Raw genomic sequence first — 22,677 nt, 5'->3', positions numbered from 1 at the left:
GGAGCTGGAGGAATGGCTCAGTGGTTCAGAGCATTGGCTGCTCCTCCAGAGGACCATGTTTGATACCCAGCACCCATAGGGCAGTTCTACCATCAGTAACCGAGTTTCAGGGGATATGACGCCATCTTCTGGCCACCTTGGGAATTGCATGCATGTGCTACACAGACACGTATGCAGGCAAACATCCAGACATATAAAATTTAAAAGATTAAAAAAAAAAAAAAAAGGGCGTGGTGGTGGTGGTGCACGCCTTTAATCCCAGCACTTGGGAGGCAGAAGCAGGTGGATCTCTAAATTGGAGGCCAGCCTGGTCTACAGAGCAAGTTCCAAGACAGCCAGGACTACACGGAGAAGCCCTGTCTAGAAAAAAGAAAAGAAACTTAAGAGGACTTAAACTTAAGAGTGAAAGATGAAAGGATGTGCTAGAGAGATGGCTCAGTGGTTAAGAGCACTGGGGGTGTGTGTGTGTGGGGGAAGAGCACCAGAGGTCCTGAGTTCAATTCCCAGCAACCCCATGGTGGTTCACAATCATCTTTAATGGGATCTGATATCTCTTCTGGTGTGTCTGAAGAAAGTGACAGTGTACTCACATATATAAAATATATAAATACATCTTTTTTTTTTTTAAAGGAAAGGTGAAAGGTATCAAGATCTAAATAAACATGAAACTCACCAGAAATAATGTGCAAAAATAGATGTAGATATGTATCACAGTGTGCAAAAGTGCTTTATACACATCAGCAGATATGTATCACAGTGTGCAAAAGTGCTTTATACACATCAGCAGAAGAGTCGATAGAAGGGGGTTTGGGGCATCTGGACGTGTGGGGGTGTGCCCCTGCTTACTCAGAATTGGGAGGGGTAACGATCAGAGCATAAAACTTTTGGGGAGTGCCCTACAGAGAGGGTGTGACTGCACTGGCAACCAGGGACTCCCATCTCTGTAGCAGCGACTCTATGGTGCTTGTGTATCTCACCTGGACACTTCATCCTCCCAGCAGCCTACGGGGCTGTGGTAAACCACAGGCTGGGCCGTGTAGCTTGTGATGGGCCCGGGCCACTAAGTTGGAAAGAAGCAGCAGCAAGCTCCCAGGTCACCCACTGTCCTTGAAGTCGGTCTCGGTGGTTGTGGTTTCTGCGTGGCTACCGCATTAGAGCCCTGTCAGTCTGTTGGCCGCCAGGCTCCACCAGTGCCACTGATAAACTTGAGATTCTTGATGTTTCAGAGCAGAAATGTCTTATGAAAAAGGAGGCGTGTTTCACGAGGAAGATGGGTGTGCTTCAGGCAGGCCCAGCACACAGTAGGTGCTGCATAAATGCTTGCTGAGTATAGGTAGATTATGGATTCTTGTATAAGGTGTGCATGAAGCCTGAGATTTGTTGGTGTTTGTTTGAGTGTTTGAAACGGTTTTGCTATGTTGCTTTGGTTGAGGTAGAACTCACTATGTAGACCAGGCTAGCCTTGAACTCAGAGATCTGCCTGCTTCTGCCTTCTAAGTGCTGAGATGAAAGGCATTTAGCAATAATATTTAGCACCTACCTCTTTTAATTTAAAATATTCTTTAACAATTTTATACACGCACGCACACACACACACACACACACACTCATGTGCCTTCCCCTTTGATGTTCTTGTTTGTTTTTATAACACAGTGACTTAGATAATGCTGCCTTTATGGTCATGCCTCAACCCTGTGGAAAAATGGCTTCCCCTACTCAAGCAGCCCTCAGTTGCCAGTAGCTTCTCAGCTGGGGTGGAGCCTCACTTGCCCCTCCCCCATGCGTTCTGGGATTATTTCCAAGACCTTTGCTTCTGGGCCAGAACTTCTGTGTCCTGTGCTCAGCTCAGAGACCCAGGTCCCAGCACTAAAGATCTGTGTTTCCAGATGTCCTATCGTGGCAGCCTCAGGAGCTCAGGATAGCGCCCGCCCGAGGACATCAGTACCTGTTCCCTGATTACTGTGTCCTGTTACTTCCAAGTACTTCTCTAAGGCTTTTTTTAAAAGCATTTCTTCCTGCTGTGGGTTATGTAAGATAGAAACTCATTTCTTGTCCTTTGGAATAGATGCTTGCTGCGCTCGTGGGGGATGGGGGTTGGTTTATCATGGGGTAGAAATGGTGCTGTCAGTCACCCGCTTTTCTCTGCACCCAGAGGGCAGGGCCCATAAACCCTTTCACTGCTCAGCTTTAGGGATGATTTAATACCTAAAATGAACACTCAGATCTTGAGGCTGAGCCCCAGTGGGGCACGCGGCCACCATCTTTCTGCAGGGGTGGCCTGGTCTGCCATGATGGGTCTGTGGGTCTTCCAGATGTGCTGATATCCTTGTGTGACCTTGTGCAGATGAACGTGTCACCCGCTTCTCTTGCCAGCCTTTTTGAGGAAGAATTTAAACAAGACATGGCAGCCCTGAAGGTAAGCTGTGGTGTCCTCTTCGTAAAGGCGCAGTGGTAGCTGACTGGTGTGATCAAGAACAGTTAGCTGCTGCTATTGCCTGAGTACAGGCCCTGTGGTGTCAAGACTGAAGAAAGGTCTGCAGAGTAGGCTCCATGATGAGTTTAGTGGATGGAGCTGGTCCCGGGGCAGCAGGATGAGCTGGGTTCTTTTCTTTAGGGCCTGAAAATGAATAAGTTCTTTAGAGCCTGTGTGAATAAGTTAGTCTGACTCCTTGCCAGAATGCCCTGATTTATCTTACATTCCTATCAGAGTCAGGCACATTTCCTGGCACTGAGGTGAGGTCTGACTGTCTGGCTCCTTGTTTCTCTCCAGTGGCCTTGTCTGTTGAGAGTTGGTAGGGAAACCATGTGGGGAAAGCCAGTTGGCTCACTGGGGCATCATGGTGGTCGTGACTTAGGATGGCTGCCACCCTGTCTTTCTAAGTCTGTGCATGGATCCCGAGCTCGGAAATGACCTGTGGTGTCCACGCCTCTGCTTCCTCCCAGGTTCTGCCGCCAACAGTATACTTGAGAGTCACTGAGAACATCCCTCAGATCGTTTCTTTCATCGAAGGCATCATTGCTCACGGCCATGCTTACTCGACAGCCACAGGTAGCATGGAGGCTAATCTTTGGGGGTACGCTGGGGAGTTGCGAGGCACGGGGCAGGCCTGGGCTGAGGAGTGCACACACTTCGTTGGCTGTGTCGACGTGGGCTTGGTGCTGTGTCTGCAACACTGGTCCAGTTCATTTTTCTTTCTTTCTTTTTTTTTTTTTTAAAGATTTATTTATTTTATGTATAAGTACACTGTTGCTGTCTTCTGACACACCAGAAGAGGGCATTAAATCCCATTACAGATGGTTGTGAACCACCATGTGGTTGCTGGGAATTGAAGAACTCAGGACCTCTGGAAGAGCAGTCAATGCTCTTAACCACTGAGCCATCTCTCCAGCCCCCAGTTCATTTTTCAATTTTTAATTTTTATGTGTGTGTGTGTGTGAATGCTCGTAGAGGGAGGCAGCCAGGGGCTGAGGTTACAGGCAGTCAGGAGCTGCCTGGTGTGGGTATCAGGAATTGTACTTGGCTCCTCTGCAAGGGAAGAAGCATTGTCAGCCCCTGATCCTCCAGCATCCCAGTCCATTCTTTTTTCCAGATTTTGTTTTATTTTTTTAAATTATGTATCTCAGAGTTAGGGCTGTGTGTGTGTGTGTGTGTGTGTGTGTGTGTGTGTGGTGTTATAATCGTCCGTGTATAGGGGGCCTATGCCTATATACACACATGCATTGGGATTGGGAGATCAGAGGAGGATGTCAGGTGTCTTTCTCTATCATTCTCTACCCCATTTTATGTGTGCACGCGTGTGTGTAATGTAGGTATGTTAACTGCTATGAAAGCAATGTATAATTTATTCAGCCTACTCAGCCAAGCAGTTAGAAGCAGAAGGCTCTATGCGGAGTCTTCACAGTCTGCAGAGCCACTTAACCAGATACCAGGTGTCTTAGTGAGGGTTTCTATTGCTGCAGTGGAACACCATGACCAGAAAGCAAGCTGGGGAGGGGAGGGTTTATTCAGTTTACACCTCCACATCACTGTTCATCATTGAAGGAAGTCAGGACAGGAACTCACACAGGGCAGGAACTGGAGCAGGAGCTGATGCAGAGGCCATGGAGGGTGCTGCTTACTGGCTTGTTCCCCATGGCTTGCTCAGCCTGCTTTCTTACAGAACCCAGGACCACTCACAATGTCTCAGCCCTACCCCATCAACCACTAACTAGGGAAATGCTTCCAGGCCTGCCTACAGCCGATCTTTCTCTGATTGAGGAGTTTTCAGAACAGCTGGAGACAGGGCAGGGCCTCTGGAGACTGTCCCTTCCTGTTGGGCTGGCATGCCTTGTGTCTTAATTAAGGTTTCTATTGCTGTGAACAGACACCATAACCGAGGTAACTCTTATAAAGGACAATATTTAATTGGGGCTGGCTTACGTTTTAGAGGTTTAGTCCATTATCATCATGGCATGGTGGGAAGCATGGCAGCGTGCAGGCAGACATGTGGTGGACAGGTAGCTGAGATCAGCAGGCCAACAGGAAGAGAGAATGAGCCACTGGGCCTGGCCTGAGCTTCTGAAAGCTCAAATTCCACCCCCAGTGACACACTTCCTCCAACAAGGCCACACCCCCTAATAGAGCCACTCCCTATAAGCCTCTGGGGGCCATTTCTATTCAAACCACCACAGTCATTTGTCACAGAACAGAGTTAGCCACCCCTCACTATGGCAGCATGAGTCTCCAAATAGATTGAGCCCCAGTGCTGTGGTGAAACCTGACTTATGTCCTTCCTGACGGCGACCCTGCCCTCTGCAGGATGCTGTCTGTCCACATAGTGGAGTGGAGACACTTGTTAGTGGTTATGGCTCTTTAGAACCTCTGACCCTGAGTCCCCACTCTTTGTGACGCACAGGCACTTGAGTCCTGTGACCCCCTCCTCCCGCTTCGCCTTTTGCCTTACGTCTTGTTTCCCTGCGTCTCGGCAGTTTATGCTCGGCTGTTCCTGTGGTCGGCACACTGACCTCAGCCATACCTTCCCTGGCGTTTTTTCTTTGTTTTAAGATCGGGTCTGTTGTATCCCAGGCTGGCCTTCAACCTATGTGGCTGAGGGTGACCTTAAATGCCTGATCCTTCTGCTTCCCCTGATCCTCCTGCCTCACCGCCCGGATCCTGGGGTTACAGGTATGCCTACCGCACCTGACCCATGCAGTGCCAAAGCTCTGCATGTGCTTGGCAAGCTCCTGCTCCTTCCCACGAGCCCTCCCAAGAATGAACTTCCTGTGGCTTCTCACTGGTCCACCATGTCAGCAGATGAGCTTGCTTCTTTGCTGTGTCCACTTCTGTGGGCAGCTCTGTCCACGGATAATCGATCTTGTTCCCTTCCAAGTTTTTACTCAATAGCTCACCACGGTTGCCAGGCTGCAGGTACAAAAGAGTTGAGGTGCTTGTCACAGGTAAAGGGCCAAGTCCCTGGGCACATGTCCCCTAGAGCCCCATCTCACAGTGGAGGTGACATGCCAGGGGCTGCACACAAGGAAGCACTGAAGTTTCTATTATGTTGTCTGCTTTGGCACATTTGGAATTTGTTCCCAAAGAAACCGTTTGAAAAAACCGAGGTACCATTCCAGCTTATTCTAGTGCAGGGTAATTGTTGTGGGATAGAAAGTGACTATGGGCCAGGCGGTGGTGGCGCATGCCTTTAATCCCAGCACTTGGGAGGCAGAGGCAGGCGGATTTCTGAGTTCGAGGCCAGCCTGGTCTACAGAGTGAGTTCCAGAACAGCCAGGGCTACACAGAGAAACCCTGTCTCGAAAAAACAAACAAACAAACAAACAAACAAAAAGAAAGCGACTATGGGCTTCTGCTTCTGAGAACATGAGGTATTTCTGTTCTCAGAAATACCTGAGATATAAACATTCCTGCTGTTCTCCAGGAGTGAATGCTGTCTGCATGCATGTGTGTATGCCTGCATGCATCCATCTATCTGTCTGTCTATCCTTTCTTCAAAAAAGTATCTCACTTTGTAGTTCTTGCTGACCTGCAACTCTTTGAGATCCACCTGCCTTCCTTCAGCCTACCTTGGCCTGTCTCTGCTGGGGTTAAAGGTGTGTCATGTGCTAATTATGCCTGGCCTTGGGTTGCAGTCTCACAAGTTACTGTAAATTTAGTTCAGAATGGGGGCTGGAGAGATGGCTCAGTGGTTAAGGGCACTGACTGCTCTTCCAGAGATCTTGAGTTCAATTCCCAGCAACCGCATGGTGGCTCATAACCATCTGCAATGCAATCTGATGCCCTCTTCTGGTGTGTCTGAAGACAGCTATGCATATACATTAAATAAATCTTTTTTAAAAATTTAGTTCAGAATGTCCTTTTTTTCTTTTTTTGAGACAGGGTTTCTCTGTGTAGCCCTGGCTGTCCTGGAACTGACTCTGTGGACCAGGCTGGCCTCGAACTCAGAAATCCGCCTGCCTCTGCCTCCCGAGTGCTGGGATTGAAGGCCTGTGCCACCACTGCCCGGCCAGAATGTCTTATATTCATTCAACTGCAGTGGTTTGGGCTCTGTGACAGTTCCACAGAGCTTAGCTGCACCGTGATCTTTGAACTATTTGTCAAAACAGTCTATTCAGCGAATTGGTGCCTCAGCAAGGCGAACAAAGGATGCTGCCTGTCTGCCAGGCAGTTCCTTTTTGAGCATTTCAGAGAGAGAGAGAGAGAGAGAGAGAGAGAGAGAGAGAGAGAGAGAGAGAGAGAGAGTGTGTGTGTGTGTGTGTGTGTGTGTGTGTAGGAGGCAGCTTACCTGGCCCTAGTCTCTCTCATCTCCACTCTGCCTACATCTGGGGCTAGCTGGCATGGGTGTAAGGGTTGCAGTCTAGCTCAGCAGCAGACTCTGCATGACAGAGCACTGAGGGGCAGGCCAAGATGCTACTTGGTTAGCTGGCTGTTTTCTAAGCCACCCGACCTTCTCCCCTCTCTGCAGAAAGCTTGGATTGTAGCATGGGCATTGGGAGCGGGGTGGGGGGTGCAGAAGCCTGAGGTAGGTGTTGAGTGTCTTCCTCTTGACATTAGGATTGAGACAGGATCCCTCACAGAACCTGAAGCCTCTTGGTTCAGCTAGGCTGGCTGTTCATGGATGTGCTTGTCTCCATCCAGCCTTGGTCTGGGTTATTGACATGCACTCCCCATGTCTGACAGCTGTTTTTTTTTTTTTTTTAAAGATTTGTTTATTTTTATGTGAGTACACTGTAGCTGTCTTCACATACCAGAAGAGGGCATCAGATCCCATTACACATGGTTGTGAGCCACCATGGGGTTGCTGGGAATTGAACTCAGGACCTCTGGAAGAGCAGTCACTGCTCTTGACCTCTGAGCCATCTCTCCAGCCCCCATGCCTGACTTTTTAATGTGGGTGCAGGAGATTTGAACTCAGGTCCCCATGCTTGCATGACAGACACTTTATTGAGGGAGCCATCTCTCCAGCCTCAAGAATAATGTCTTTAAATTAGCATGCAGGTAAAAGTTGAAGAGTGTGGGGTTTTTTGTTGTTGTTTATTTTTTTCAAATCAGAGTTTCTCTGTGTAGCCTATTATTTTGTTTTGTTGTAATGATGGGGGTCTCTGTGTAGCTCAGGGTGGCCTTGAACTTGTTTTCCTGGGATTATAGGCATATCCTTTTAAGGCTTTTTATTCCCTACCTCCTTCCCTCCCTCCCTCCCTCCCTCCCTCCCTCCCTCTTACTAAGAGGACTTTTGCAGAGAGCACCTGCTCACATTGCCCCTGCTCATGCTATGCCCAGGTAAAGAATGCTAAGGCAGTGCTGCTCCTGTCAGTTCTGACCTGACGGTGGCCCAGCACCATCTTCTGTGCTGAGTTGTAACTGCCTGTTACCCTTAGACTTCTCGGGCGGGCTGCCTCGGACTCGGACCCGGAAACATTAAACTCACAACCTTCTCTGTCGAACAGGCAATGTCTACTTCGATCTGCGCGCCCGAGGGGACAAGTATGGCAAGCTGATCAACACAGTTCCCAGTGCAACTACGGAGCCAGGTGGGTGGTGATGTGTCCCTGTAGGCCTCAGCCTCTGAGCGTTAGATCTGGAGCCAGGCAGACGTGTTAACCCTGCTGTGGGGTGAGACTTGCAGAAGATGGTGTGAATGCAAGCGCTGCAGCATCTGGTGCCTCTGTCCTGCTCTGTCCCCAGCCATGTTGTTCACTCCCCCTCCCTGTGGAATTTTCTTTGCATGGGACATGCGTGAGAGAGTGTCGTAGTGAGACCCTCTTCTACTGCTTGCTGGTATGCACTATTATGCACTAAGCTCCCAACGTAAGTCAGTCTATTCCTGTGCTATTTGTGCTTTAACAGTTTGTTAGGTCAAAGTCATTTTTTTTTTTTTTTTATGAGAAGAAATAATAACCATGTAGAACAAAATTTAAACCATTAAGGCTCCTGGGCAGAGCCGGGCGGTGGTGGCGCACGCCTTTAATCCCAGCACTTGGGAGGCAGAGGCAGGTAGATTTCTGAGTTCGAGGCCAGCCTGGTCTACAGAGTGAGTTCCAGGTCAGCCAAGGCTATACAGAGAAACCCTGTCTCGAAAAACCAAAAAAAAAAAAAAAAAAAAAAAAGGATCCTGGGCAGGGCAGATGGTGCTTTTAAGTCACCGCTTTTTTAAGTCACCGCTATAATTCATGACCTACAAATGGGTTCCTGGCTACTTTGTATCCCCATTGAGTCTCTAACATTTCTCCTGTATTCCTCGCCCACATTGCCTTCTGCCATTCTTCTGTTGGCTCAGTGAGACTTTTCTGGCTGTTACATGGCTTTCTCTCTATCCCCATGTGCTTCTTAATTGATAATTAATTTACAGGTTTAGTTTAACTCTGAGTTGTCTGTGGATAGAGACTTGTGGATGACATATTCATCAACAATCTAGTTTTTTATTTTTATTACTTATTTTTGAGAAAGGGTTTCACTGTGTAGCCCCGGCTATCCTAGAGCTTGCTATGTAGACCAGGCTGCTGTCAGAACTCACCAAGTGAGGCCAAGTGCCAGGAGTAAAGGCGTGTGCCACCATATCTGGCTTAATCTAATTTTTAATAGCCTTGTCTATTTGGCTCTCAGAAATTATATGTTACTTTTACCTAATCAGTACCCTCCTGTTGAGCCCCCTCCCCAACAAAGCATTCTGCCATCTCCATACCTATGGGTGGTGGTTTGAGACAGGCTTGGGCTATGCCTTCCAGGAAGAGGGCTTTGGGAGAGTTACAAGTTCTGGCAGAATCAAGCTAGTTTTGTTGATTTGAATTTGGTTGTGGGGAAGAGTCTCATGTAGCCAAGGCTAACCTGGAACTTGCTGTACAGCAGAGGACATCCTGGACCTTTGGATCCTACTTTTTCCCCACAAGTGCTGGACTGGGGATGTGTGCCTTCAGGCCCAGCTTTCGATTTTATTTCCACAGGCTTTGTGTTTTCGGTGCCACTTGGGGTTCATAGCTCAAGAAAGGGAAGGTACAGCATTCCTATTTGACCTCTTCCTGCTCAGTCCCGTCATCCCCTAGAGCAGTGCAAGCATCAGTCAGTAAGCATCAGCACCCTAGTATGTTATCGCACCCTTGGTGTGGATAGTCTGTACATTTGGATCAATGCCTTGTTACCATGGCCCGGTCACATGCAGTGGTTTCCAGCATTGAGACCACTTATGCTCAGTCCTCCTGTCTCTGCCACCTCGACCCAAGAGACCTTCTCACTATCCAGAACTTTGTTTCTCCAGAATGTTGCAAAATCTTACACATTCAGCACTGGTCTTTCCAGGTCGGCTTCTTTCTGCTTGTAAAGTGGCTTGCTTTTTAGATAGTCTTGCTTGATACTGTGTAGCCCAAGGTGGCCTTGATCTTGAGCAGGTCTCCTCCCTTCCTCAGCCTCCTGAGGACTGGGGTTAGAGGCATGACTGTCGTTTTTTGTTGTTGTTTTTTCAAGCTTTGTAGATCTTTGCATGCTTCCGTAGCTTGGCTCTCACCGATACTGGGTGATGGATGCTCTTTCTTCTGTGTGCCTACTGTGTGTGTGTGCTGGAGTTTCTTAGTTCATCTTACTGCATCTATCTTTGGGCAGTTAGCGATCAGGCTGTTTCGGGCATCCATGTCCAGGATTTTGTATGACTGTTTTCAGCATCTTGGGTAAACACCAAGGAACGTGATTGGCTGTGTCACCTGGAAAATCTGCTTGGTTCTGTGAGGCATCGCCAATGTGTCTCCCAAAGCGGCAGCACCACCCTGCATCCCCAGCAGTGAGTGACACCTCCACCCTGCCCCCACTCGCCCACCCCCACCCGACTCTCAGTGTTGGAAGTGCCTTATTCAAAATCTCAGTGTGAGTGAAGGTCTGAAATGGGGGATTAGTGTTCAGCAAAACAAAGGCACTAAGCCCTTCTGGCTCCACTGCTCTGGTCTGTCTGCTTTTCTCTTCAGATTTTGAATTGTAGCAGTAACTCAATAGGGACGATGGAGAAGTGGGTCCTGCTCATGACTTCTAGGTTGAAGTCCTGTGTCCACCCAGTGGCCCTGGCCTGGGGTGCTTGCATTATGCTTTTACCATCAGCCCTGCGGGGCCCTGGCCCTTGGTAGCAGCCTTATCCCGAGACAATGCTTGTCTCCCTGCCTCACCATCCCAAGTGCCTGACTGAGGTTGTCTCTGGATGCTTTGTATTCCCAGGTCCTTCTGGATCCTCCCCCCAGGTCTCCCCTCCCATTCCTCTTCTGTCCCCGACCCCATTGGCTCACTGGGATTTGCAGGCTGCATTTCATGCCTTTCCTTCCGTGCCACGTGCTTCATGTAGGTTGGTAATTGAATTTACAGGCTTAGCACAGTTCTGCGCATCTGCAGATGTGGGTAATACGTTCGTCACCAAAAGACGCAGAAGTCCTCACGGCCTGTCTATGTCCGATCAGCCATCCTAGCATAAATGGTTTCTGTGACAGAGGTATTCTCTGTCGTTTCCTTGTTTGCTTCCTGGGATACTTTACATAGGCAGGCTGTTACTTGGTCATTTTGTAGCACAGTTTCTATGGGAACGATGGAGTGTAAGGGAAGGGCTGGAGTGATGGCTCAGTGGTTAACACCCTTGGCTGCTCTTTCAGATTCCCAGCACCCACATAGCAGCTTCTAGCTCTCTGTAATCCCTGGCCTGGGAGATCTGACGCCCCCTTCTGGCCTCGGAGGACACTACAAGCTAAGGGTCTAGATCAGATTCTTGTTCTCTGTCAGTGGAAGAGTTAAAAGGCAGGAAAGATCTTGTATGACAGGTGACAGTTGGGAAATCCTCGATTACAGAGTGAGCAGCTAAAGAAAGGCCTTTATTAAGGGGTGAGGAAACACACCGCACAGTCACAGGGGAAAGCATGCCACAGCCCAGCTTCTCCTTGAGGGCAGGGGTTTTTGTCTTCCTGATTTTGGGTTTGTCAGTTTGAAGAAGGATGGGATGGCTGATAGCACACAGCTGTTGTGTAACGTGTCCTGGTGCAGCCCTGAGCTTGTTGAACCAGTCCATTAGCAGAAGGCCTGCTGGTGGGACCAAAGCTTACAGGACCTTTGTTTTAAGCTGAGATGCTTGTCTCAGGTCAGGAGGGTGTAAAACAGCATCATTACCTAGTCATGACCTCTGCCTGTCTGTCTGCTGATCAAGGAGTCTAACTCCTAGTCTCTCAGTCCACGCAGGTAAAACACCCAGACACACAAAATAAAGGGAGAGTTGGTTCCACTCAAAGCTGCCTTTAGTCTTAGTAACATTAGGCGTTCACTTGTTAAATATGGGCTTCTTGCTTTCTTCCACAGTAAGGTGCTCCTGACTAACTCTTGAACTGCTCTTCCATCACTGGCTCGGGGCCCTCACCAGGCTCCGAGTCACCTACTCTCCGATGTGGCTGGGCGCTCTGCTTAGTTGTGGAGTGAGCTCCCTTCATATTCTGGAAGTGCTGCGATTTCTCTAGCGGGAAATAAAATGAGCGGGCACCGAGTCGTCTCTTCTCCACCCCTCTCAGCAGGCTGAGAAAGGAACTGTATATGTGTTGCAGTGAAGCGGGGGTGTTGCCAAGGCTCTGGTCATGAAAGCTGTCACTCAACGTTTGGTGGACCCTTTCTGTTCAGGTGCCAGTCATTATGGGCACCAAGCTCGACAGGTAGCCACTGTCCTCTCCTGGTCCAGTAGTCTACATGCTTAGAAGGCTCCTTTGCATACACCTGCCTTCTCAGGTCATTCAGATCGCTCGCGCGCGCGCGTGCGTGCGTGCGTGCGTGCGTGCGTGCGTGCGTGCGTGCGTGCGTGCGTGCGTGCGTGCGTGTGTGTGATGGCACTGGCAGCCTTGGGGTTCACCCCGCCTGTTGCCTGATTTGGATTTGTTTTCAGCTGTGTCTGGGAGAGGCTTTCTGCTTGGGGACATTCTTTGTGCTTTCTGGCCTCTACAGTAGCGACATTCTACCATTTTTCTTTGAGGTCAGTTTGGCTGGACATAGCCCTTGTCCATAGTGTATCCTGGAGCCCACAGACAATTTTCTCCTCACAGTGTGTTGTCAGTGAAGCCTGACAACCTCTGTTCTCCTGTGCCTTGTTTGTGAGTCACCCTGCCTGCCTGGTGCCAGTAACTTTACCTTTTTCTTTGAAGTGTAGTTGTTTCACAAGATCTAGACACACGACATACCACATGAACCAGTGTATACTGAAAAATCCATCATTGTAAGATGCTCAGGGCTTTACCCAAGCCTGCATCAGCTTTGCAGGCAGTCAGGGTGTTCAGGGATAGTCAGGGTGTTCAGCGGGTAGTCAGGGTGTTCAGGGGGTAGTCAGGGTATTAAGGGGTAATCAGGGTGTTCAGGAGGTAGTCAGGGTGTTCAGGGGGTAATCAGGGTGTTCAGGAGGTAGTCAGGGTGTTGAAGGGTAGTCAGGGTATTCAGAGTATTCAGGGGGTAGTTGGGGTGTTTGGGGGGTGCTAGTCAGGATGTTCAGGGCAGCTGTATGAGTGGAGCCAGCCCTGTGTCAAACTGGAGATTTGGGGACATAGGTAACCCCTCCTGGGGCAACCAGCTTGCTAGAACACCGTTGCTTGGTCATCTGCTTTCACACGTTGCCTCTGCCCAGACTGATCTCTTTCTTGGAATGACTGTCCCTCCCTGCTGCCCTGGCCAACTCCTGTTTGTTCCTGCCAACGTTGTCCCACATCAGCGTGCTGCGAGCCCTGTGTTACTCTGAGCCTTTTGTGCCCATGCCAGTCCATTGCGAACCTGCAATTCCCAATGGGCCTCACCTTGTACTGTGCTCTGTCTATGCAGAGGTCCAGATTGACCCAGTGACCTCATTTGTCGATGTGTGTAAGTAGGGACAGCAAATCCATGACAGTCACGAAACAGCGAGTTGAGTATGACTGTGGCATTTAAGAGAGGGCAGGGTTTGTCGAGGGGACTTGCTGAACCCTTTCGGGTCTGTCCCTGGGGTCAGACACACCTCTGCTTGCTCTGTCCCTGGGGGTCAGACACACCTCTGCTCGCTCTGTCCCTGGGGTCAGACACACCTCTGCTCGCTCTGTCCCTGGGGTCTGACATACCTCTGCTCGCTCTGTCCCTGGGGTCAGACACACCTCTGCTCGCTCTGTCCCTGGGGTCAGACACACCTCTGCTCTTTGCTCTCTTGGCTTTGTCCTCTGTCTTGATGTCACCTTTGCCCTCTGGAGGATTGTCTTCATTGTGGAAAATGTCACGTAGGAACTCGGTCCATCAAAAGTGGCTGAACAGACCGGGACAGGCACTGGGCTCTGGTCTCTTGGCAGCAAGTCCCCTGGTGTTTGCATGCAGGCTCTGTGGATACCCAGCTCTGCTCTGCCTGTTGGCATCGGTCCTGCTGGCCTGCTGGTTAGGAGTGGAGCACAGTAGGAGGAAGCGTGAGATTTGTGAGAAGGAAGATGTACAGAGTGGACACGCCATTGTCGTGGCTGGGACCCATGTGGCGAGAGCTGCACTGAGGCTCCTTACTCAGCAACCCTCTGTCACCTGCAGTTGACTCTGACAAGCGACACAGCAGTGACTTTGCCCTGTGGAAGGCAGCCAAACCTCAGGAGGTGTTCTGGGCCTCGCCGTGGGGAGACGGACGACCAGGTTGGCACATCGAGTGCTCTGCCATGGCCAGGTAAACCCTAGCAGTTTCCAGGCTGCAAGTGTTCAAGCCAGGTATGACGGGGTGTCCTGGCTGAGGAAAAGAACAATCAGGAGGCTAGACGGGAGCTACTGGGACCATGAGGAGGAATGCCCAGCCTAGCACAGAGTGTGCCCAGGCTTCCTGTTTAGTATAGCCTCCTGCTAGCAGAAGAGATGCCTGCCGTACAGCAACAGGTACCTCATGATCTCTGACAGGTAGCTCAAGCCTGAGAGCATGTAAGTGGCACCTCTGAAAAGCCATTTTGAGGACATGTATGTGCCCATGCTGTGGCCAGCTCACCTCTCCTGAGTGCAGATTCTACTGCTGTGTCAGGAGTAGCCCCTCCACCAGCTGGGAGGGTGGTACTACCCTCCCTGTTCTCAGGCAACCCTGTGCTTTCCTAGGGTTCGGACAGCTCCAACAGTTGGTTCCCGCTCCCTCCTTGCCAGCGTGGTAGATAAATGTGCAGCTAAGCATGGGGAGGGCTGCTGGAAGTGAGCATGCGGTGTGGACCCTGCTGTCTGTCGAGGCTGCTCACACGTGCTTGCGCTCTGCCCTGCAGCGAGGTGTTTGGAAGCCACCTGGACATCCACACTGGTGGCATAGACTTGGCTTTCCCACATCATGAAAATGAGATCGCGCAGAGCGAAGTCTTCCACCAGTGTCCGCAGTGGGGAAATTACTTCCTACATTCTGGTGAGCTTGACTGGAGGCAAATGTCTTCTCTGGTTCTGTCAACTCTGCCTTTGGAAATCTGCTGGAGATGAGTTTGACTGAAACCATTGCTTGGGTTTTTGTGGAGTATCTTTTCTTTCTTCTTTGCTAGTCTCATGTATACAATGTATTTTGACCACACTCCAGCCTGTCAGATCGGTTTACTCTGTGTTAGTCTTGTGTTGGTAGCCATGGTTGCAGCAAGCTCGTGAATGCTACAGCCATCTCCTGTCCAGAAGTCATTTTTCAGTTCCCTGCCATTGTCTGCCTCTTAGTCTCTTTTCTGAGACTTCCTTGAGGCTTGAGGGACTAGATTTAGGGCTGGGCCCTTGACAGTCATTTACCTCAGCACTTTGTGAGTCTGCGCTGACTGCTGCCCACTACAGAAAGAGGCTTCTTTGGCCAAAGCTGAAAGTAGAGCTGACCCATGTATATAAATATTTAGAAGGCAGTTTGATACAGTGTTGTCCAGCAAAACCTCAGTAGTAGGCTCCGGGCCTGTCACTCCTGAGCCTTGGGCTTTTGAGCAGGTTTACAGCACCAGGCACAGATTCTCTTCTGTGGAGCAGGCCTCAGATCCAGTCAGAAAGTGGCAGGCCACTACACTGGTTAAATGCATTAAAGAGAATCTCAGAGGCACCAAGATGCTTTGATGTTACGGTAAGGAAAGAAAACTCAGCATTTTCCCTAGGATTCATTTGACCGAGAAAAGGCCCATGTTTGAATTCTCCACTTCTGTCCCTGTGACCTCCATCTGTCTGTCCCTAGTTGGTGGTTTCTGGCTAGTCCGTTTATCGTGTGTCTGTCTCTGCTCCCTGATGTCTGAGTAGGATATCTGTGTCTTGTGTGTCCATCATAGAACTTTGCTCCGGATTTATTGAACCACATGGAGGAGTGAGGGATAGTTACAAAGATCTTGTACCAGTTTTACAAGGGAGTGAGTTATTTACTCCAGCCAACCCCAGCTGACCCAGGAGCACTTGGTAGGATACACACCCCATCATAAAGTTGTATCTGTGTGCTGCTTTCAACATGTACAGTGTTTTTTGTTTGTTTGTTTTGTTTTCTTGTTTTTTGTTTTTGTCGAATAAGGTCCTTTGGGCCTGCTTGCTCTTTTAAGCAAGTGATTATTATAACATATGTACACACACATGCATGTGTCGGGGCATGCTTATCTAATGCTTATTAAAGCTATACATTAGGTTGATTACGTGAGAAATCCAAAGCAAGTTAGTTTGGGTTTGACATGTTAAAGGCATGTTAAGCAAACAGGCTGAGTACATAGTCGGTATCAGCTGTCTCAAGGTGTATTATTAACTTGGCTGTGAGGTCCAGTAAAAGTTCCAGTGTCTTTGAACGTAAGAGAGATTCTCATAAATTATTGCCACAGGTTACCGTAACCCTGTGCCACTGTTGTAGCAATGGGCATGTCTGGCTGGTCGGTGTGGCAGCATACAGAATTCACTGCTGGGAGATGCCACTAATAACTCTTCTCCCTTAGAGTCAGCATAGCGCCTTCTAGTACTGTGAAAGTAGCTAGCTGAGGGGTGGAGGGGGTGCTTTCAGGTCCGGCACTGGGGCAGGTGCAGAAGCAGGCAGATCTCTGTGAGTCTGAGACCAACCATCTATAGAATAGAGAGACCCTGTCTCAGAAAACCAACATCCTCGAACAACCAAGGACCAGTGGATTGGCAGTGGCCATGGTCCCCAGAAGCTGGTCAGAAGTGGGAATAAGCTTGACTCTGAGCTTGGTGGTGTCAACATTCATAGTGGTCAGCAGAAAAAGGCACATGTCGAGTCTGCTGAAGGTCACGGGGTCAGCACTGCCTTTTCAAATGACAGCTCAGGCAGGCCAGGCAGAGACAGCATGAATGTTTGGCAGCAGTGTAGTCATGGGATACCAAATACAGCGTCTATGCAGTTTTATTAAGTCTTAGAATTTGGAGGCTGGGGGGACATTAGATGCAGAGTCGCTCTGGTGATGTGGCTACAGAAGGGAGGTCCCCATGAGAGGCTGCTGGACTCCACATGGCTACCATCCTGTGTTCTTGACGTCCCGTGCAGTTCATTTTCCAGATACTGCCAATGTCTGATGTTATATACACTCAGAGGCTCATAGTTACTGTTTGCTGGGGAAAGCTGCTTTGTTCAGTTCTCAGTAAAGTCAACCTTGCAGCACCCTTTGAGCGAAGGCGTATTTGGAAAGAAGGAACAATCTTCTATCTGGGACAGCAAGACCCTGCTCTGGAGACAAGCTGTGTTGGGACACATCCCACATTGGAAGTTCCCGGCATGGGTTTGGTTCTCTCCTGCATTTCATGTACCTGTGAGAAAATGACATACAGCTGTGGAGAAGCCTGGAAAGATACCTGAGGCAGAAAAACTGACAGCCACAACCCAAACTCACAGCTAGACCAGTGACTAGCCAGTTACATCAGCAATCCGGGATAGGATAGGGCAGGGATGTATTGGTGAGCAAGTGTCTTGCATGAGGGCCATGTGGGCCTGTTATTCTCTCCCCCCACACCACACACACACACACACACTCACACACACACACACACACACACACACACACACACTCACACACACTCACACACACACACACACACACACACACACTGCAGGTGTGGGTTACTGTCCTACGTCCTGGGGTGAACACAAGCCTGTGGCTTCATGGGCCCAGCCATGTCTAGGCTTAGGGCTATAGATAGAGAAGCCAAACCCTCTTCTGGTGTCCTGTTAATTGTGCATGGGTCTCTCCCACTCAGGATGCCCAGCCTCAGCTATGGCGGCCTCAGGGCTGCCTAGAAGAGATTGTAACAGTCAAGGGTCTCTTCACCACTTTGGAGGGAATGCTTCTCTTTTTGTTTCAGGTCATTTGCATGTGAAAGGCAAAGAAGAAAAGATGTCTAAATCCCTAAGAAACTACATCACCATTAAGGTAAGCAGTGTTGCATGAGTGGCAGCCTCCATGGGGTGAAGTCCATCACTGGACATAGTCTGTCCCAGCCCTGCATGGGCTGCCTCCAGGGAACTGCTCCTCCTTGTCTCAAGGTGCATGGCATTTCCTTCAGGTCTGTTTTTCCTTCCTTCCTTCCTTCCTTCCTTCCTTCCTTCCTTCCTTCCTTCTTTCCTTCCTTCCTTCTACCTTTCTTTCTTTCTTTCCCTTTACTCTCCTTTCTTTTCTGTAAATTTTTAAAAGAACTATTTTTTTTTTATTTTATGTTTATGAGTATGTTGCCTGTGTGTCTGTATAGGCATGCTTGGTGCCTGTGGAGACCAGAAGATGCTGTTGGATTCCAACTCTGTTGGAACTGGAGTTTGGGTTGTGAGCCTCCATGTGGGTTCTGGGAATCCAGCCTGTGTCCTCTGCAAGAGCAGCCAGTGCTCTTGGCATCTCCCCAGCCCCCGCATCTCTTTCTTCCTCTTTACTCTTATAAATTTCCTTTCAAGAGTCACATTTGTGAGTGGCCAGAAAAGTACTTCCTAAGGGTGTAGTTCCATCCTCCTTGGTCTTTGTGCCAAGTTTAACTTTAATTGGAAAATAAGTGGACCAGACCAGCACCACTAAGTGTCCCCAGGCTCCTGCCTCCCAGACCCAGAATAAACCTGAGGGGAGTGCCCTTCTCAGGGTAATATGGGCCTTCCTGGGAAGTTCTCAATCAGATCAAAGTTTAGGGCTATGAGATCTGAAACAGCACCACACACAAGCAAGCAAGCAAACATGCACGCACGCAGTTATTTTGCTGTTTGCATGCATGGGAGGAAGACTGTCTCTTTGCCTCTTTAAGGTACTTCCGCAGGGGCCTGAAAATTATAATGGCCAAAGATAGAATAACAAGAGAAAACACAGAGAATGTGTACCATAGGCTTGCTTGAGTGCAGCCCACCATGGCTGATGCCAGCCACAGGGAAAAGGGCTTGAGATAGGAGTGGGAGGGTGGGTGATGAGGGAGGGCGAGGGGGACGGGTCACTGGAGCCCCTCCCCCTCCTGTTGCTATACAAGAAGGGCACCTGAGCAATGAAAATGTCCTTTAGAAGGAAAACCCGGTGCTTCTTTCGGGCCATACCCTGTACCTGCTGGTTCTCAGCAGCTCAAAGTGGCCTGTGTCAGGTTTTTTGGGGAGACCTGTTCTGGTATCGTTCTCTGTGTATGTAGTGCACCCACACCTGTATACACACACTTGCTGGCTGTTAGAAAACCCAGCTTTGTGACATTTATTTTATTCTTATTTCAACTCCTGCCGGGCAGTGGTGGCACACGCCTTTAATCCTAGCACTTGGGAGGCAGAGGCAGGTGGATTTCTGAGTTCGAGGCCAGCCTGGTCTACAGAGTGAGTTCCAGGACAGCCAGGGCTACATAGAGAAATCCTGTCTCGAAAAAACAAAAACAAAAAAAAAACCAAAAACAAACAAAAAGAAAGAAAGAAAGAAAGAAAGAAAGAAAGAAAGAAACAGTGACCAATAGAGTGATCACGGTGACTTTGTTTATTTCAACTCCCAACAGCTAGGATGTTTCCTACAACCTAGATGGACAGAGTCCTTTCCCTCCCCACCCCTCCAACAATCCTGCAATACATCTACCTGTATTCTGAATGCTACCCTTGTGGCCAAAATACGTTTTATAGCTTTTCATCCTTTTTAAAACCAGAACCCTGTGACCAGTCCACGAGCTTTGCCTGGATGGCCAGGTCTTTGGCTTTCAGGCTGACTTGCGCTCTCTTGTGGCCTACGCAACTCCTCAGTTCCTGTTGTATGTGTTTGTGCATGTGTGTACAGGCGAGAGATACATGCATGTGAGGGCAAGCACCCTTGGAAGAGGGTGTCAGAGACCCCGGAACTGGAGTTATGAGTAAATTTTGTTGAACATCCCGTGCCTGGTTTGTCTCTTTCTTTGTTTGGTCATTTCATTGTCTCTCCTGTGTGTCTTATGGAAGATGATGCCCACAGGCTGATGCCCACAGGCTGATGCCCACAGGCGTGCTTCTATTCAGTGGGATGGTGTAACAGCCTGCTCTGTTCTGCAGGTCTGGGTCTAGCGAGAGAGAGTGTGGGGCAAGCGACATGAAGAATGGAGACAAGACAGAGGTTCTGATCAAGTCTCAAGTCTCGTTTATTGTGTCTCTCTCTCCTTTATTCTCTCATTGTCTCCCGTATTCTCTTTATTGAAGGGAAATCTGGGGTATTTATAGGCTTTTGCCATGTGCCTTGCAGGTGTGGATACCACGTGCCTTGCAGGTGTGGATACCACGTGCCTTGCAGGTGTGGATATGACGTAAGCCTTACAGGCGTCTATAGCGTGGATACCACGTGCACCTTGCAGCTGGGGGCAGTAAACAGCAAAACAAGATATGTGGGATATCAGAGTGTGCTTCAGCTGTTGTAGGCTGTTGAAAAACAAGTCTCATGTCAGGGTATATGGCTCAAGATGGCTGCAAAGCTGATAGCCGCTTTCTGCTAAAAGTCGGCTCCCAACAGGATGGAAGGCTTCACGAGGGCCACTCTGTCCCCATGCTGTCTGTCCTTCTGGGTTATACTCAGTGGTGGTGCCTGGTCACTGTGTTACAGATGCCACCGGGTCCTTCCGTGATGGAAGGCTTGGCTTCCTCCTCGTTACTTTAGGGATCTGAGCCAGGAGGTCATGTTCCCCAGGATCCTTCCGCCTTGGGATTCTTACGGCGGGGCTTCTGATGCCTTATTCACTGTTGCTTTTAGAGTCTCCTTGAGTTGAGGATGTGCTTGGTGCATTGTGAATTCAGCCCTATTCTTTTGGGAGTTGAAGTTACCCCAGACTCAGCCAGGGAGTGCCACGTGCTGCCACACCCCATGGACATGTCTTGCTTTGCCTTTGAGTGATTCTGCTTATGGTTTCTATTTGCGTCCTGTGGGGTCTCGCTGCCTTCTGGGAGGGGTTCTCTCTGCCTTCTTGGGGGAGGGGGGTGGTCTCACTGCTGACCACCACTGCAAAGGCATCATCTCTGACTTCCTCAGGGGTCAGAACTGAGGAAGAAGATCGATGGTACATAAGAAACAAGCCATGGTATTTTATTCGGACATATCTGATCTGTCTGAGTCAAATTTAATATCACAGGTTTTTAAGTTTTAGCCTTTCCCCTTTTACTGGTTACATGTTAATGTCAAATGTTAGAGCATTTTCCCTGTAACAGCGTATGAGCTTTTTCCTTTAAGTTAAATTGTACACAAAGTAAGTTTTAAAAATGAGTGTTACAATATGACAATTAGTTATGTTCTCTCTTACTTGTTTGGTGGCAGGCACTAAGGGTTAAAACAGAGCTCCCCTTATAGGCAGGCACTCGACAGCTACACCGCTTCTGGAGCTCACACTCCTGCTCTGTGTTCTCTGTGCACATCCACACACTGAACATATGTACGTAGTCTGCACATATCTCTCCACACATGCCAGAAGCTGTCCTGAAGACTCCTGGTGTCTGATGCATACAGAAGTCTGTGTGTGCTCAGCACAGAGGCGCTCCAGTGTTCCAGGCTGTGAATGGCTGAGCTGTAGGTATGAAGTCCATGGATGGAGAAGTTGGGATGTAGTGATCTTCATGTAGATGACACACCAGAGGTCATGCACACATGGTGTGCCTGGATATAACTCTGGCAGTGAGCAATAAATATAGTTTTCATGAGGAATAAACATTCCCCTGTACTAAATGGAATTCCTAGCTTTGACATCTCTAGTTCAATAGAAGACTTCTGGTCAGACTAATAACATCGTTCTTGTTAATTTCTTGCAGAATAGCAGGTGGATCTTAATTGTGTGGAGTTTTTCTCCCCTTTTCTGCAGCAGTAGTTAAACTGCTTTGGCTCTCAGCAGGTCGCATGCACGCACGAACCTGCCCAGGAGCTATCTGGATTCACAAATGAAAGACACACACACACACACACACACACACTCACACACTGACACACATTCCAGTTAATTTGAAAATGCCTTGGCCAGCTCAAAGGCTGGGCAGTTCTAATCCTTCCCACAGCTTGTACACATTTCCCTCCTGTAATCCTGGCTTAACAGTTTCCAATTCTATATTTTATCTTTGTTGTCCTGGCTCCTTCTGGCCAGCTCCCTTGTCTTTGCTGCCCAAGATGCTTCTGGGCAGCCTTTTCAGGGTCCTTATTTCTTCTCACCTACATTTCAGATGATTTGACTTCTGCATCGCTCCTGATCTCAGTCTGAGCCTGAGCCTGGATGTCAGCCTGTTCTCGCTTTGACTGAGCTGCCGTGTTCTTCCTCTCCCGTGAGGCCAGGTGCAAACATGGCCTCTCTTTTCCATTGGGCACATTGCCCCTGTCATTCAGTCACTAGGCCTCCTGGTAGCAGCCAGCCCCCCTCTTGTGTCCATGTCAGGCAGGGCCTGGTCCACAGGGGTGTGGGATATCCCCTCAGCCCTTTCCACAGGTATGAAGGTGACCGTGTGAAGAATGCTGGGGAAGCTTCCGGGAAACCAGCGCTGAGGGTCGGGCACAGCAAGGCTTGGGTGAACACCCTCCACTTCACGCTGTTTGCACACCCCTGCACCCCCACAGCCAGGGCTACAAACCCGACTGCCAGCTGCCTGTCTTCCCTTTCTAGGACTTCCTGCAGACCTTCTCCTCTGATGTCTTCCGGCTTTTCTGCTTGCACACCAATTATAGGTCAGGTGAGCTGGCTCCTGTGTGCCTGGGGTTGGCAGAATGACAGCCTGGGGTAAGCCCATTCATGCAGTGGGGTTTCTTCCTTTCCCTGGGGTTGACTGGAGACATGAGACTGGGGGAAGCCTCATTGGGAAGCATACCCAG

At 49.3% G+C, this 22,677-nt stretch overlaps 1 protein-coding gene across 5 annotated transcripts in view; it reads left to right on the top strand.

Annotated features, from left to right (window-relative positions):
* Nucleotides 1–22,677, top strand: part of Cars2 (cysteinyl-tRNA synthetase 2, mitochondrial) — a 33,838-nt gene that overhangs the window by 6,182 nt on the left and 4,979 nt on the right. For 3 of the 5 annotated variants that reach the window (XM_076913801.1, XM_034520919.2, XM_076913803.1), the window contains 7 exons: nt 2,345–2,416; nt 2,944–3,049; nt 7,942–8,025; nt 14,018–14,147; nt 14,719–14,852; nt 17,747–17,814; nt 22,472–22,538. In XM_076913801.1, coding sequence (XP_076769916.1) covers nt 2,345–2,416; nt 2,944–3,049; nt 7,942–8,025; nt 14,018–14,147; nt 14,719–14,852; nt 17,747–17,814; nt 22,472–22,538 — 661 coding nt within the window. Of the gene's footprint in view, nt 1–2,312; nt 2,417–2,943; nt 3,050–7,941; nt 8,026–14,017; nt 14,148–14,718; nt 14,853–17,746; nt 17,815–22,471; nt 22,539–22,677 lie in introns of all 5 variants that reach the window. The other 2 variants (XM_034520920.2, XM_076913802.1) reach the window with 2 other exon arrangements.

The sequence above is a fragment of the Arvicanthis niloticus genome, chromosome 16 (genome assembly GCF_011762505.2).
Source record: "Arvicanthis niloticus isolate mArvNil1 chromosome 16, mArvNil1.pat.X, whole genome shotgun sequence".
In the NCBI taxonomy this organism is placed as follows: domain Eukaryota; kingdom Metazoa; phylum Chordata; class Mammalia; order Rodentia; family Muridae; genus Arvicanthis; species Arvicanthis niloticus.
Note: the sequence above shows the minus strand (reverse complement) of the source record. Positions and strands in the feature narration are given on the sequence as shown.